We start from the raw sequence: 13,530 nt of genomic DNA on the forward strand, positions 1-13,530 counted from the left end.
GAGCTGGAGCCACACATAGGTTGTGAACTGCCATTCAGGTGCTGAGGAATTGAAACCAGTCCTCTGCAAGAGCAGAGGCACTCTTAACCACTGAGCCACCTCCCTAGCCCCCTCATAATGTACCTTTAAATCATATTAATAAAGTCTAAGGTAGAAAAAGATCTATTTCCCAAATACGCTGTTTTGACAATTTCTCTATCCTTTTGAAAAAAACCTTATTTTAAAATTGAAATGAATTTTACTATCTGAAAGAGCTAATGCCTCTGTTTTCTTTCAAGAATTAAAAAACAAAAACAAACAAAAAAATCCTCATGAGGTTATTCTTGAAGACTGAAAAAAATGTCTAGATAAAAAGTTTCATTAAAATAATTTTATAAATGTGAGTTCTGGAATGAAAACACTATTACACATCACATACAGAAGCTGTGCTCAGCCACGTGTTCCCAGTGCACACCTGTCGTGTGTCAGCTGCTGGATGCATTCCTGCCAGTGCCTGCTGGCACTCAGGTCAACTTTGTACATCCCTCTGATGTGCTGGATCACCTTTTTCCTTTCAATGCCTTGGGAGAGCGATACAGCCTGGGTGATGTCTGCAGCGATTTTAGATATATCCTTGGATTTGAAATCGAGCCTCTGGAAGAGACTAAACCAACAAGATTGTTCCAAAGTTAAGTATCCACTAAACATTAAATATTTTAACAGTACACCTCAGGCTGGGATACAGCTCAGTGGTATAGCATTTGACTAGCATGCTGGAGAACCTGAGTCCCGTCTCCGGCATACCACATATATACATATATATGCACACAGATCAAACACACACATAGATACAAACACATATTCATACATACAAACAAAGTAACCCCACAAGTTTCCAAAATCAAACCTAAAGAAAAGAAAAAGAGACTAAGTGTTGAGCACTGAACAACGTGGGAAGGACAGGCCTCTGGAACACGGAAGCGCACCTCTGCTGGTTGTTGTTCACCGTTTTCTGCCATGAGCCTTTGCTCACACTCTCTTCACTTTCATACTTCTTTTGCTCCTAAAAGATTGAAACAGTAATGTATAAAACTTACTCTCTGTTTTCTTTTATTTTCTTTTTTTGAGACAGGACTGTATGTATCTCAGGATAGCACTGAACTCCCTATGTAAGCCAGGGTGGCCATAAACACCCAGTCCTCCTGTTCCACCTTCCCTAGTACTGAGATTACAGGTGTATACCACCATACCCAGGACATTCGGGTGAGCACTCTACAAGCTCATCTATATTCTGAGCTCCGAAACTTGCTATTTCTCATATAATCTTGGCACTTAGTCTTACAAAGTAATTTCAAAACTAAGGTAGTAAGTTATTTTCAGAAGACCAGACTATTAAAATAAATAAGCCACTTAGACAATATTATAATTTCCCTCTTATTTTGGTACAGTTTGAGTCATTAAAATCATAGCAAAATAATTACCTAGGTTCCCCAGCCTCCTGAATTTACATAGCTACCTGCTTATTTCACTTGCTTGTTAAAGAATCTTAAGTGCAGGTATGTTTCAATGTGCTTGTCACTACACAAATCTTTCCTTCATGGGGACAGAGAATTTGTAGCTCTTGCCAAGGACTGGGGTTCCCTTTCCAGAACCCCACGATGACTCACAACCACCTTAACTCCAATTCCTCCTCAGATCTCGAAGGTCACTGCACACATGTGATAAATAAACTTATATGTAGACAAAACATATACATATAAATAAATAAATAAATAAATAAATCTCAATAATAATTCTTCCTTCATTGAAGTCTATAGATAATGGATGACAAGAACCAAAGAGAATAGAAAGCTCCCCTAAATAACTATTTTTCCTTTCATTGGTCAAAAACTCATGTAGCAAAAATTAATAATTGCAAGCTATTATCAACAGTACCTAACAATGAAAACAATCTTTCAGTCACTGTGTTAAGTGTACTCAAAAGAATTTCCTAAAAAACAACTCTGATTGGTAGACTCACCTCTTTGATGATCTTAATGAGCTCTGGTTTGGAAGGGGCACTGGGAGGGATGCACTTGTGGCCACATAACTTTAGAGCATTCATAAGCAGTTCTGCTGTGTCCATTTCTTCTTCATTTAACTCATCCTGATGATTATGTATCAACTCTGACAAATACAAAACCAACTTGGCTCCATGCTTTAAAAATAAGTAATAAGGTTTTAGTTATAAAGAATTTTATTTCTTCCATTTAAATTATTTAATAATAAATTTAATTATATTTGTAGATTTGATTTTAAATTATTTAATGATTTAGAAATATATTAAGTATATTTCTAAAGTTGGTTGGGTCAGATTTATTACAACTGTAAAAGACATGACGATACAGTAGATGAAATTTAATAATGTATTAGGTATTTGATATTACAGAATTATTCCTAATTTTATTAAATGATAGAAAAAGTACTTTTAAAAGTAATATAGAACTCCACATAAAACCAGAGACACTAAAACGTATAGAGGAGAAAGTGGGGAAAGCCTCGAAGATATGGGCACAGGGGAAAAATTCCTGAACAGAATAGCAATGGCTTGTGCTGTAAGATCGAGAATTGACAAAGCTTCTGTAAGGCAAAAGACACTGTCAATAAGACAAAAAGGTCACCATCAGATTGGGAAAGGATCTTTACCAATCCCAAATCAGATAGGGGACTAATATCCAATATATATAAAGAACTCAAGAAAATGGACTCCAGAAAATCAAATAACCCTATTTAAAAAATGGGCTACAGAGTTAAACAAAGAATTCTCACCTGAGGAATACAAAATGGCTAAGAAGCACCTGAAAAAATATTCAACATCCTTAATCATCAGGGAAATGCAAATCAAAACAACCCCGAGATTCCACCTCACACCAGTCATCAGAATGGCTAAGATCAAAACTTCAGGTGACAGCACATGCTGGCTGGCTAGGATGTGGGGAAAGAGGAACACTCCTCCATTGTTGGTGGGATTGCAAGATGGTATAACCATTCTGGAAATCAGTCTGGTGGTTCCTCAGAAAATTAGACATAGTACTACCAGAAGATCCAGCAATTCCTTACCTGGGCATATACCCAGAAGATGTTCCAACTGGTAATAAGAACACATGCTCCACTATGTTCATAGCAGCCTTATTTATAATAGCCAGAAGCTGGAAAGAACCCAGATGTCCCTCAACAGAGGAATGGATACAGAACATGTGGTACATTTACAAAATGGAGTACTACTCAGCAATTAAAAGCAATGAATTCATGAAATTCGTAGGCAAATGGATGCATCTGGAGGATAGCATCCTGAGTAAAGTAACCCAATCACAAAAGAACACACATGATATGCACTCACTGATAAGCAGATATTAGCCCAGAAACTTAGAATATCCAAGATACAATTTGCATTTTTTGTTTGTTCTGTTTTTTTTTTTTTTTTTTTTTCGAGACAGGGTTTCTCTGTGTAGCCCTGGCTGTCCTGGAACTCTGTAGACCAGGCTGGCTTCGAACTCAGAAATCCGCCTGTCTCTGCCTCCCAAGTGCTGGGATTAAAGGCATGTGCCACCACCACCTGGCACAATTTGCAAAACATATGAAACTCAAGAAGAAGGAAGACCAAAGTGTGGATACTTCACTCCTTCTTAGAATGTAAGGAGTTACAGAGACAATGTTCAGATCTGAGATGGAAGGAGTTACAGAGACAAAGTTTGGAGCTAAGACAGAAGGAAAGACCATCCAGAGACTGCCCCACCTGGGAATCCATCCCATATACAACCACCAAACCCAGACACTATTGCACATGCCAGCAAGACTTCGCTGACAGGACCCTGACATAGCTCTCTCTTGTGAGGCTATGCCAGTGCCTGGCAAATACAGAAGTGGATGCTCACAGTCAGCTATTGGATGGATCACAGGGCCCCCAATGGAGAAGCTAGAGAAAGTACCCAAGGAGCTAAAGAGGTCTGCAACCCTATAGGAGGAACAACAATATGAACTAACCAGTACCCCGGAGCTCGTGTCTCTGGCTGCATATGTAGCAGAGGATGGCCTAGTCGGCCATCAATGGGAGGAGAGGCCCTTGGTATTGAGAAGATCATATGCCCCAGTACAGAAAAATGCCAGGGCCAGGAATCGGGAGTGGGTGGGTTGGGGAGCAGGGCTGGGGAGGGTATAGGGGGCTTTTGGGATAGCATTTGAAATGTAAATGAAGAAAATATCTAATAAAAAAAGAAAAGAAAATGTCATGATTTCTACAGTCTACTTTTAAAAACTAAAAAAAGAAAGGACACCAATGTGAGAAAGACACTGTAAAATACTAAATCTACATTTAATATGAGGGTTATGTGGTAGTTACCATATTATTCTAATTCTTTGTGTGTATTAGGAGCCTTTCATAAAAGGCTGACATGAAGCAATCTAATTACCCAGCTTCTGGGGAGAACAAGTTAAGGAAAAATAGAAAATAAACTGGGGATAAAGGAAAAGACACAACCACAAGCTAGACGAGAAACTTGTCTTTTAACCTTAAAGTAAAAGTGCATTTCCATTCCCTTTCCTCTGAGTTTCCCTCAGTAGAAGAAGGTGAGATGTCCACACCGAGCCTCTCAGTTGCACATGAGTGTCTAGGGGAGGGCCAGTGTGGGCCAGGCTACGAACAGGCCTAAAGCCACAATTAGAGTTCCTAAGGGGATAACAGCTGTCTTCTGAAGTGCAAACTTAAATCAAATTTTGGTTCCTAGTTTTGTTGGGTGGGCCTTCATGTTCTGTCTATCACATCTGTTTGTCACATGGACATACATATTAGACAATAATTATGCCAACAAACTGCACACATGTCCTTTACGTTAGAAATCTTCATTGATACAAACATCACTGAATTTAGCTTTATGGCATTTTAAACCATGAATTGAATTAAATGCCAACAAATGGTTCTAGAAACGATTACATCTTAGATGATATTTAAACTAACATGCTGAATCATATGTTGCTAAAAGCCTCAGATGAACATACGCAATAGTGAAAGCAGCAAAGCTTAGTTCAATGCAGCATTTTAAATTAGTCAGAAGACAGCTGCTACCTAACCAAAAAAGGAAAAGCAACAGATGCTGCGAGAATAAAAGCACTGAAAAGTTGGCAAATAAAAACGGTACACGACTGGAGTATTTTGCTACATATCTTTAAAATAAAGTTCGTTTTATAACATTAAAAATATTTCAGCTTAGTATTCAGTGACATTCTAAATGATCTTTTAAGAAGACACTATCTGGGGAACAGTCAGTAACACTGCTTAGACTCAGCACTGGCAGGCTGAGCAGAAGGATCACTACAGGTTTCTGGGTAGCTGGGGTGCAAAATAATAATATGCAAAAAATCTGACCTTCTCAAACATTAAGTTGTGTCTAATATCTCATTTTAGTATCCTTTGATCAACACTTGATTGATGAGAAAAGGTGTTAGGATTCATGTGAAATGATCTTTTTTACAGCCCACAAAAACTAAACATTATGGGAGACAGAAAGATCACTTTAGCCAACAGGTTTAAGATCTGCCTGGACAACACAGTCTTCATCTCAAAAAACCAAAATGAAACAAACTGATTTAAGAAACTGAATCTAGGTACTCTGGAGCTGGTCCTGTGCCAAAGCACTCCATGTCCACATAAAGCCAGGAGAGAGCTGGTCTACCAGGAGTGTGGACCCGCCTGTGAGCACAGGTAAGATCACTACTTTTGCTCCAAGGGACCCACCTGGAGCCCTCAGGACACAGAAACCCAGGAGCAGCCTGGGAGAGGATCCTTCTAGTTTCCATATGTGCCAGGAGTTGATCCTGTGCCACAGTGCTACATACCCAAATACCTCCTGGAGAGAACTGGTCTACCAGGACTACTGACACAAAGGCTACAGTCAGAGACAGTAAGACCAGCTAACACCAGAGATAACCAGATGGCAAGAGGCAAGGGAAAGAACATAAGCAACAGAAACCAAGGTTACTTGGCATCATCAGAACCCAGTTCTGGTGGAACTGAAGTAACCAGAACCGATCTCTGGTTCTGATTACCAGAGAAAAGCAACACTGATTTAAAATCACATCTCATGATGGTGATAGAGGGCTTTAAGAAGGACTTAAAGAAATACAGGCAAACACAGGTAAATTGAAGCCCTTAAAGAGGAAACACAAAAATCCCTTAAAGAATTACAGGAAAACACAACCAAACAGGTGAAGGAATTTAAGAAAACCATCAGGCGGATTTCTGAGTTCGAGGCCAGCCTGGTCTACAAAGTGAGTGCCAGGACAGCCAGGGCTACACAGAGAAACCCTGTCTCGAAAAAAACCAAAAAAAAAAAAAAAAAAAAAAAAAAAAGAAAACCATCCAGGATCTAAAAATGGAACTAGAAACAATAAAGATATCACAAAGGGAGACAACCCTCAAGATAGAAAACCTAGGAAAGAGATCAGGAGTCATAGATGCACAACAGAATACAAGAGATAGAAGAAAGAATCTCAGGGGCAGAAGATATCATAGAAAATATTGACATAACAGTCAAAGGAAATGCAAAATAAAAAAAGACTCTAACCCAAAACATTCAGGAAATCCAACACAATGAGAAGATGAAACCTAAGGATAATAGGTATAGAAGAGAGTGAAGATTCCCAACTTAAGGGCCAGGAAATATCTTCAACAAAATTATAGAAAAAACTTTCCATACCTAAAGAAAAAGATGCCCTACACTAGCACGATTGTGCTGAAAGGACCCTGATATAGCAGTCTCTAGTGAGACTACGCCGGGGCCTAGCAAACACAGAAGTGGATGCTCACAGTCAGCTAGTGGATGGATCACAGGGTCCCCAATGGAGGAGCTAGAGAAAATACCCAAGGAGCTAAAGGGATCTGCAACCCTATAGGTGGAACAACATTATGAACTAACCAGTACCCCGGAGCTCTTGACTCTAGCTGCGTATGTATCAAAAGATGGCCTAGTCGGCCATCACTGGAAAGAGAGGCCCATTGGACTTGCAAACTTTATATGCCCCAGTACAGGGGAACGCCAGGGGCAAAAAGTGGGAATGGGTGGGTAGGGGAGTGTGTGTGTGGGGGAGGGTATGGGGGACTTTTTGGATAGCATTGGAAATGTAATTGAGGAAAATACGTAATAAAAAGATATTTAAAAAAAGAAAGAAAAAGAAAAATATGCTCATAAACATACAAGAAGCCTACAGAATTCTAAATAGACTGAACCAGAAAGAAATTCCTCCCATCACATAATAGTCACAACATCAAATGCACAAAACAAAGAAAGAATATTAAAAGCCATAAAGGAAAAAAGGTCAAGTAACATATAAAGGCAGGCCTATCAGAATTACACCAGACTTCTCACTAGAGACTATGAAAGCCAGAAGATCCTGGGCAGATGTCATACAGACCCTAAGAGAATACAAATTCCAGCCCAGACTACTATACCCACCAAAACTCTCAATTACCATAGATGGAGAAAAGAAGATATTCCATGACAAAACCAAATCTATACAATATCTTTCCACAAATCCAGCCCTACAAAGGATAATAGATGGAAAACTCCAACACAAGGAGGGAAACTACACCCTAGAAAAAGCAAGAAAGTAACCTTTTAATAAGCACAAAAGAATATAGCCACACAAGCATGCTCCCAGCTCTAACAACAAAAATAACAGGAAGCAACAATCACTATTCCTTAATATCTCTGAACATCAATGTACTCAGTTCCCCAATTAAAAGGGAACAACTAACAGCCTAGGTAGGTAAACAGGACCCAGCATTTTGCTGCATACAGGAAACCCACCTCAGTGACAAAGGCAGACACTACCTCAGAGTAAAAGGTTGGAAATCAATTTTCCAAGCAAATGGTCCCAAGAAACAAGCTGGAGTAGCCATTCTAATATCAAATAAAATATACTTTCAACCAAAGTATCAAAAAAGATAAGGACACTTCATACTCATCAAAGGAAAAGTCTACCAACATGAACTCTCAATTCTGAGCATCTATGGTCCAAATGCAAGGGCACCCATATTCATAAAAGAAACTTTACTAAAGCTCAAAGCACATATCACACTCCATACAATAATAGTAGGAGACTTTAACACCTCACTCTTAGCAATGGACAGATCATGGAAGTACAAACTAAACAGAGACACAGTGAAACTATCAGAAGTTATGAGCCAAATGGATCTAACAGGTATTTCTAGAACATTTCATCCCAAAGCAAAAGAAAATACCTTCTTCTCAGGACCTCATGGTACCTTCTCCAAAACTGACCATATAATAGGTCACAAAATAGGCCTCAACAGACACAAGAAGAATGAAATAAACCCATGCATCCTAACAGATCACCACAGACTAAGGCTGGTCTTCAATAACAACAAAAACAACAGAAAACCCACATACACATGGAAACTGAACAACACTATACTCAATGATAATTTGGTCAAGGAAGAAGTAAAGAAAGAAATTAAAGACTTTTTAAGAGTTTAATGAAAATGAAGCTGCAACATACCCAAACTTATGGGACACAATGAAATGAGTGCTAAGAGGAAAACTCATAGCTCTAAGTGCCTCCAAAAAGAAACTGGAGAGAGCATACACTAGCAGCTTGACAACATACCTGAAAGCTCTAGAAAAGAAGCAAATTCACTCAAGAGGAGTAGACAGCAAGAAATAATCAAACTCAGGGCTGAAATCAACCAAGTGAAAACAAAAAGAACTATACCAAGAATCAACCAAACCAGGAGCTGGTTCTTTGAGAAAATCAACAAGATAGATAAACCCTTAGTCAGACTAACCAGAGGGCACAGAGACAGTACCACTCTGGAAATAAGTCTGATGGTTCGTCAGGAAACTGGACATAGTACTTACTACCTGAGGACCCACCTATACCACTCCTGGGCATATACCCCGAAAATACTTAAACATGTAATAAGGACACATGCTCCACTATTTTCATAGCAGCTATATTTATAATAGCCCAGAAGCTGGAAACAACCCAGATGTCCTTCAATAGAGGAATGGATACAGAAAATGTAGTTACATTGACACAATTGAGTACAACTTAGCTATTCAAAATAATAACCTCACAAAATTTGCAGACAAATGGATGGATCTAGAAAATATAATCCTGAGTGAGGTAACTTAGTCACAAAAGAACACACATGATATGTACTCACTGATAAGTGGATATTAGGCAAAGAGTGTAGAATACCCACGATATAACTCACAGACCACATGAAGCTCAAGAGGAAGAAATACCAAAGAATGGATGCTTAAGTCCTACTTAGAAGGAGGAACAATATAATCAAGGGAAGTATAGGGTGGGAGGGACTTGGGAGAAAGAAGAGGTGGGGAGGGGAAAAAGAGGGGCAGAATCAGGTATGGGAGGAGATGGAGAAGATGTACAGAGGGTCAGGAAGTTGAACAGAGGTGTGTAGCAATGGGGGATGGGAAACTGGGCGCAGCAATCAGAAAGTCCCAAATGCCTGGGAAGCAGGACCCCACGGGGATGACATTAGTTGAAATACCCAACAAAGGGGAGGGAGAACCTGTCTAGACCATATCCAGAGGTTAGGCATGGCCCCTACGTTGAGGAATGGGGCCAACTACCCATCTCCAAATTTTTAACCCAGAACTGCTTCTGTCTAAATGAAATACAGAGACAAAGAGTGGAGCAGAGACTGAAGGAAAGGCCATCCAGAGACTGCACCACCTGGGGATCCATCCCAAATGCAGACACCAAACTCAGACACTATTGTGGATGCTGAGAAGTGTTTGCTGACAGGAGCCTGATATAGCTGTCTCCTGAGGGGCTCTGACCAATACAGATACGGATGCTTGCAGCCAACTATCGGACTGAGCACAGGGACCCCAATGGAGGAGTTAGAAGGACTGAAGGAGCTGAAGGGGCCTTATCTGACATCAATAGGAGTGCAGGTCCTTGGTCTTGTGAAAGCTTGATGCCCCAGTGTAGAGGAATGGTAGGGTGGTGTAGCAGGAATGGGTAGGTGGGTTGGGGAGCACCCTCATAGCAGCAGGGTAAGGGGGAGATGGGATAGGAGGTTTGCAGAGGGGCAACCAGAAAAGGGGATAACATTTGAAATGTAAACAAATAAAATATCCAATTAAAAAATTACTAACAAAAAAAATGAAGAGAGGGACAGAAGAAATACAGGGTGAACTAGTCAAGGGCTAAGTGGTAACAAGGGAGAGGGCCTTGTTCAGAGTGAGTCTCAGAGGGCTAAAAGAGGCTGCAAGGGGCAGCAACAAGAAACTATCTTGAAAGGAAGAGAATTCATCACAAAGGAGCTGAATGGAGAAAAGCAGCTGTAAGCTCTCCAACCCTAGGAAAAGACCAACAGAACAAAGCTTGTATGCAGCTTTGAAAAGGCACGAAGAACTTTCCTACAGAGGACAAGCTGTCTGACAAAAACCAAAAAGAGTGAAGGACTCTCAACAACAAAAATGGACTCAGCAGGTTGTCTATATATTTATGCATACATATACACATATATGGAACAATAATAAACAAAGAAAAAGAGGCTATGAAGTTGAGAGTATGGGAGGAGGGAAGCAGGGAGAGACTGGAGGGAAAGAGCAATATAATTAGATTTTAAAGAATGTATTAAAAAAGAATTTCTTCACAATATGGCAACAAGCAACCATACAGACCTTTTAAGAACTCAAATATAAAATGTTTAATCTAAGCCCTGAAAAATAGCTGGGAAATGACCATGAAGAAGTCAATTCAAGCCTAAAAAGCATAGGAAGGAAGGTCACAGGTTAAATTTGTTTGGTAAGAAAACTACACTCCTGACAGCATGAACATAGTTTAATTTCCATTTTTGTTTTGAACAGCTTTATCAAATGCTGAGATACTTACTTGTGGGGAGGGGCTAAGACAGTCACGAAGTATATCCTGGTGAGCTGGTTCATGAACTATCTCAAGTATCTGCTTCCGTTCTTGGACAGAGTGGGTTGGAGACAAAATATGCGCTAGCAATCTTCCAAGCTGGTCTCGGAGGGTTTCTTTACAAGACCCCAGGATTTTAGTCCACTGCTGCTTAGAAACGCTAGTTTTACTTGAACCCTAAGTCAAAATAGGAGTGAATTAGGATCAGACTTTTAAAAACTAAATAGTAGTAGTAGTAGTAGCAGAAGTAGCTGCACTGTGTGTAGAGAGGGTGTTTGAGTGCCACAGCAAGTGTGTGGAGGTCAAAGGACAACTTGAGGGGTTCTCTTCTTCCAGCTTTACATGGGATCAGGGATAAAAATCAGGTGGTTAACATTTGTGTGGTGTTTCTACCTGCTGAGCAAGCTGGACAGCTCAGGATCAGACTTCTTAAGCAATAATGTATTAGCCTCACAGAAACTCAAGGAAGACCATAGAATACAATTCATTCTAGATTTAATATTTAAAGTTAGACACTCATACATATCCATACAAATGAGAGTTTAAGAGACAGATGTGTGACAATATTCACAACTTTATATATTTTTGTCACAAATACAAAAAGAGAGAACAGACGGAGAAGCTAATGTCATGAGTCATTTTTCAAATTATCAACTAAAAATCAAATGAAAAAAATCAGAGAATAATGGGAAGTAAATCCACCTTGCTTTTACAATATAAAAAACAAGGAACTCATAATAAAAATGAGTCAGTACTACCATAGTGAGTACTATAGTTATAAATGTAGCACAAAATAGAAATTGATCATCAATTTTCCCTAGTTGTTGTTTTAACTGTAGCTCTACCAGTAGCCTCATCTTGACCAAATCACCTGAATTTAATACTGGAATCAGTATAGATCAGAGCTCAAACACAATTTTAGAATGGCTTTCTAATTACTCCTACTCTTAAGATCTCTGCTTGAGTGATTTTAGTCTAAGTGAAACTACAGTTTACTTAATGATCAGAGATGGACACTAAAATCCAGTTTAGATCCAGAGACTGGCAGTGGTGACTCCTGGTATTCTAGAGTTAGATTGGCCTTTAGTACTTCTGACAGAGTGAATTGATCAATTTTTTCCCCCATAATCAAGTATGAATGACCCAAAGAAACTCAAGTGAGATGATAGGAAGTGAAGCCAGACACCATCAATATACTCTACATCATTTTGAAGATACTGGATATGCTTATAGCAAGATCTAAACTTTTCAATATTTCAGAAATGTAGTTATAAATAAAGCCCTTTAAAAACAGGCTATTCATTTACAAACACAGCAATCATCAAAATCCCACTCCTCCCTGATACTACATGAGGTTCTTCATTTTGTAACAGGTTAGCCAAGCAAAATATATCACTCTATTATTAAAAGCCCATTAGGCATAATGGCACACACCTGCAATGTCAATTAGCATGAGACTGAGAAATGAGAAATATGAGTTCAAAGTCAACCTAGGCAACATAGTGAATCCTTACTTCAAAACAAAACAATGACCTTACCCCAACAGAAAAACGAATTCAAATTGTTTCAGCTACAAAGCACAAAGAAATATAAATTTAGAAACCCAGAGTTCACATATATAGATCTCTACTCCTTCTGTGTAAATGGATATTTTCAAGTCATTAATTTACTTACAATACACACTTTGAAGCCATCCAACAGATAGGTTAACATTTCTTTTTGAAATGGATTGTATACAGAAGGTCGCTCATGATGCATGTCTTCTTCAGAAATTTCAGACTGGGAAACTGAGGTCTTGCTTTGGGATATATTTTCTGGAGTTCTCAAAATGTCAATAATATCTGAATTCAACTCTTTGAATTAAAAAAGAATTTAATAAAAATTAGTTAACTCATTGATAGGTATCTACTATGTATGGTAATGATGTTGGTGAAAATACTCAAGAGGTGGGACAAGTAACACTGAGGATATCTGACATAGCCATGGGGACTTATTCTATATTTAGCTAAAATTACATATAATTGTATATATATTTAATGAAATTACTCTACTTATAATCCCTAAGAGCCAAAGACTAATCTAATAAAAACCTCAGTACTAGGCATAAAAAATCCTCCTTTCAAGTTGGTGGTTAGGGGAGTCCAAGAGACTCTCAAAACAATATAGGTTATTGCTGTTGTCCTTTGTTGCTCTCTGAAGACAAGTCCCTATTGCTGCCAATACCACACACTTTAGACACAGAATTTAGAAGATTCTAGATGGATCTGACCTGCAACCCTTCTTCCTCAGGGCTAGCTTTCGTCATGTAGGCTGATATTCAAGTTGCCAAGGAAGGAAAGCAATCAAGTTGGGATACCTATGAACCACAGTGACCAACACAGAAAGATATCCTTAAAGGTATATCCTGGCAGTAATCAACATGTGTCTAACTGGATGTAAGGGCTGCTCAATAGGAAGGAAATTATGCCAGGTATCATTTATAAATCTAGCCAACTATCAGTGGCCAGTGATGCCATAAATTTTGGATTAGAACCTGTAACTACCATTTTCTTAAAGCAGTATAATTTCTGCCTGTATTTTAAATACTTCTCCTTC

The 13,530-nt window shown here is 39.0% G+C and overlaps 1 protein-coding gene across 3 annotated transcripts in view; it reads right to left on the reverse strand.

Annotated features, from left to right (window-relative positions):
• Lyst (lysosomal trafficking regulator) overlaps nucleotides 1–13,530 on the reverse strand; it is a 175,270-nt gene that overhangs the window by 58,014 nt on the left and 103,726 nt on the right. For all 3 annotated transcript variants that reach the window (XM_029468643.2, XM_029468642.2, XM_021180035.3), the window contains 5 exons: nucleotides 12,610–12,788; nucleotides 10,906–11,112; nucleotides 2,000–2,176; nucleotides 966–1,042; nucleotides 455–643 (listed from right to left, as the gene is read on the reverse strand). In XM_029468643.2, coding sequence (XP_029324503.1) covers nucleotides 455–643; nucleotides 966–1,042; nucleotides 2,000–2,176; nucleotides 10,906–11,112; nucleotides 12,610–12,788 — 829 coding nt within the window. The remainder of the gene's footprint in view (nucleotides 1–454; nucleotides 644–965; nucleotides 1,043–1,999; nucleotides 2,177–10,905; nucleotides 11,113–12,609; nucleotides 12,789–13,530) is intronic.

This window comes from Mus caroli, unplaced genomic scaffold (assembly GCF_978045245.1).
Source record: "Mus caroli unplaced genomic scaffold, Mus_caroli_1 scaffold_15, whole genome shotgun sequence".
NCBI lineage: Eukaryota > Metazoa > Chordata > Mammalia > Rodentia > Muridae > Mus > Mus caroli.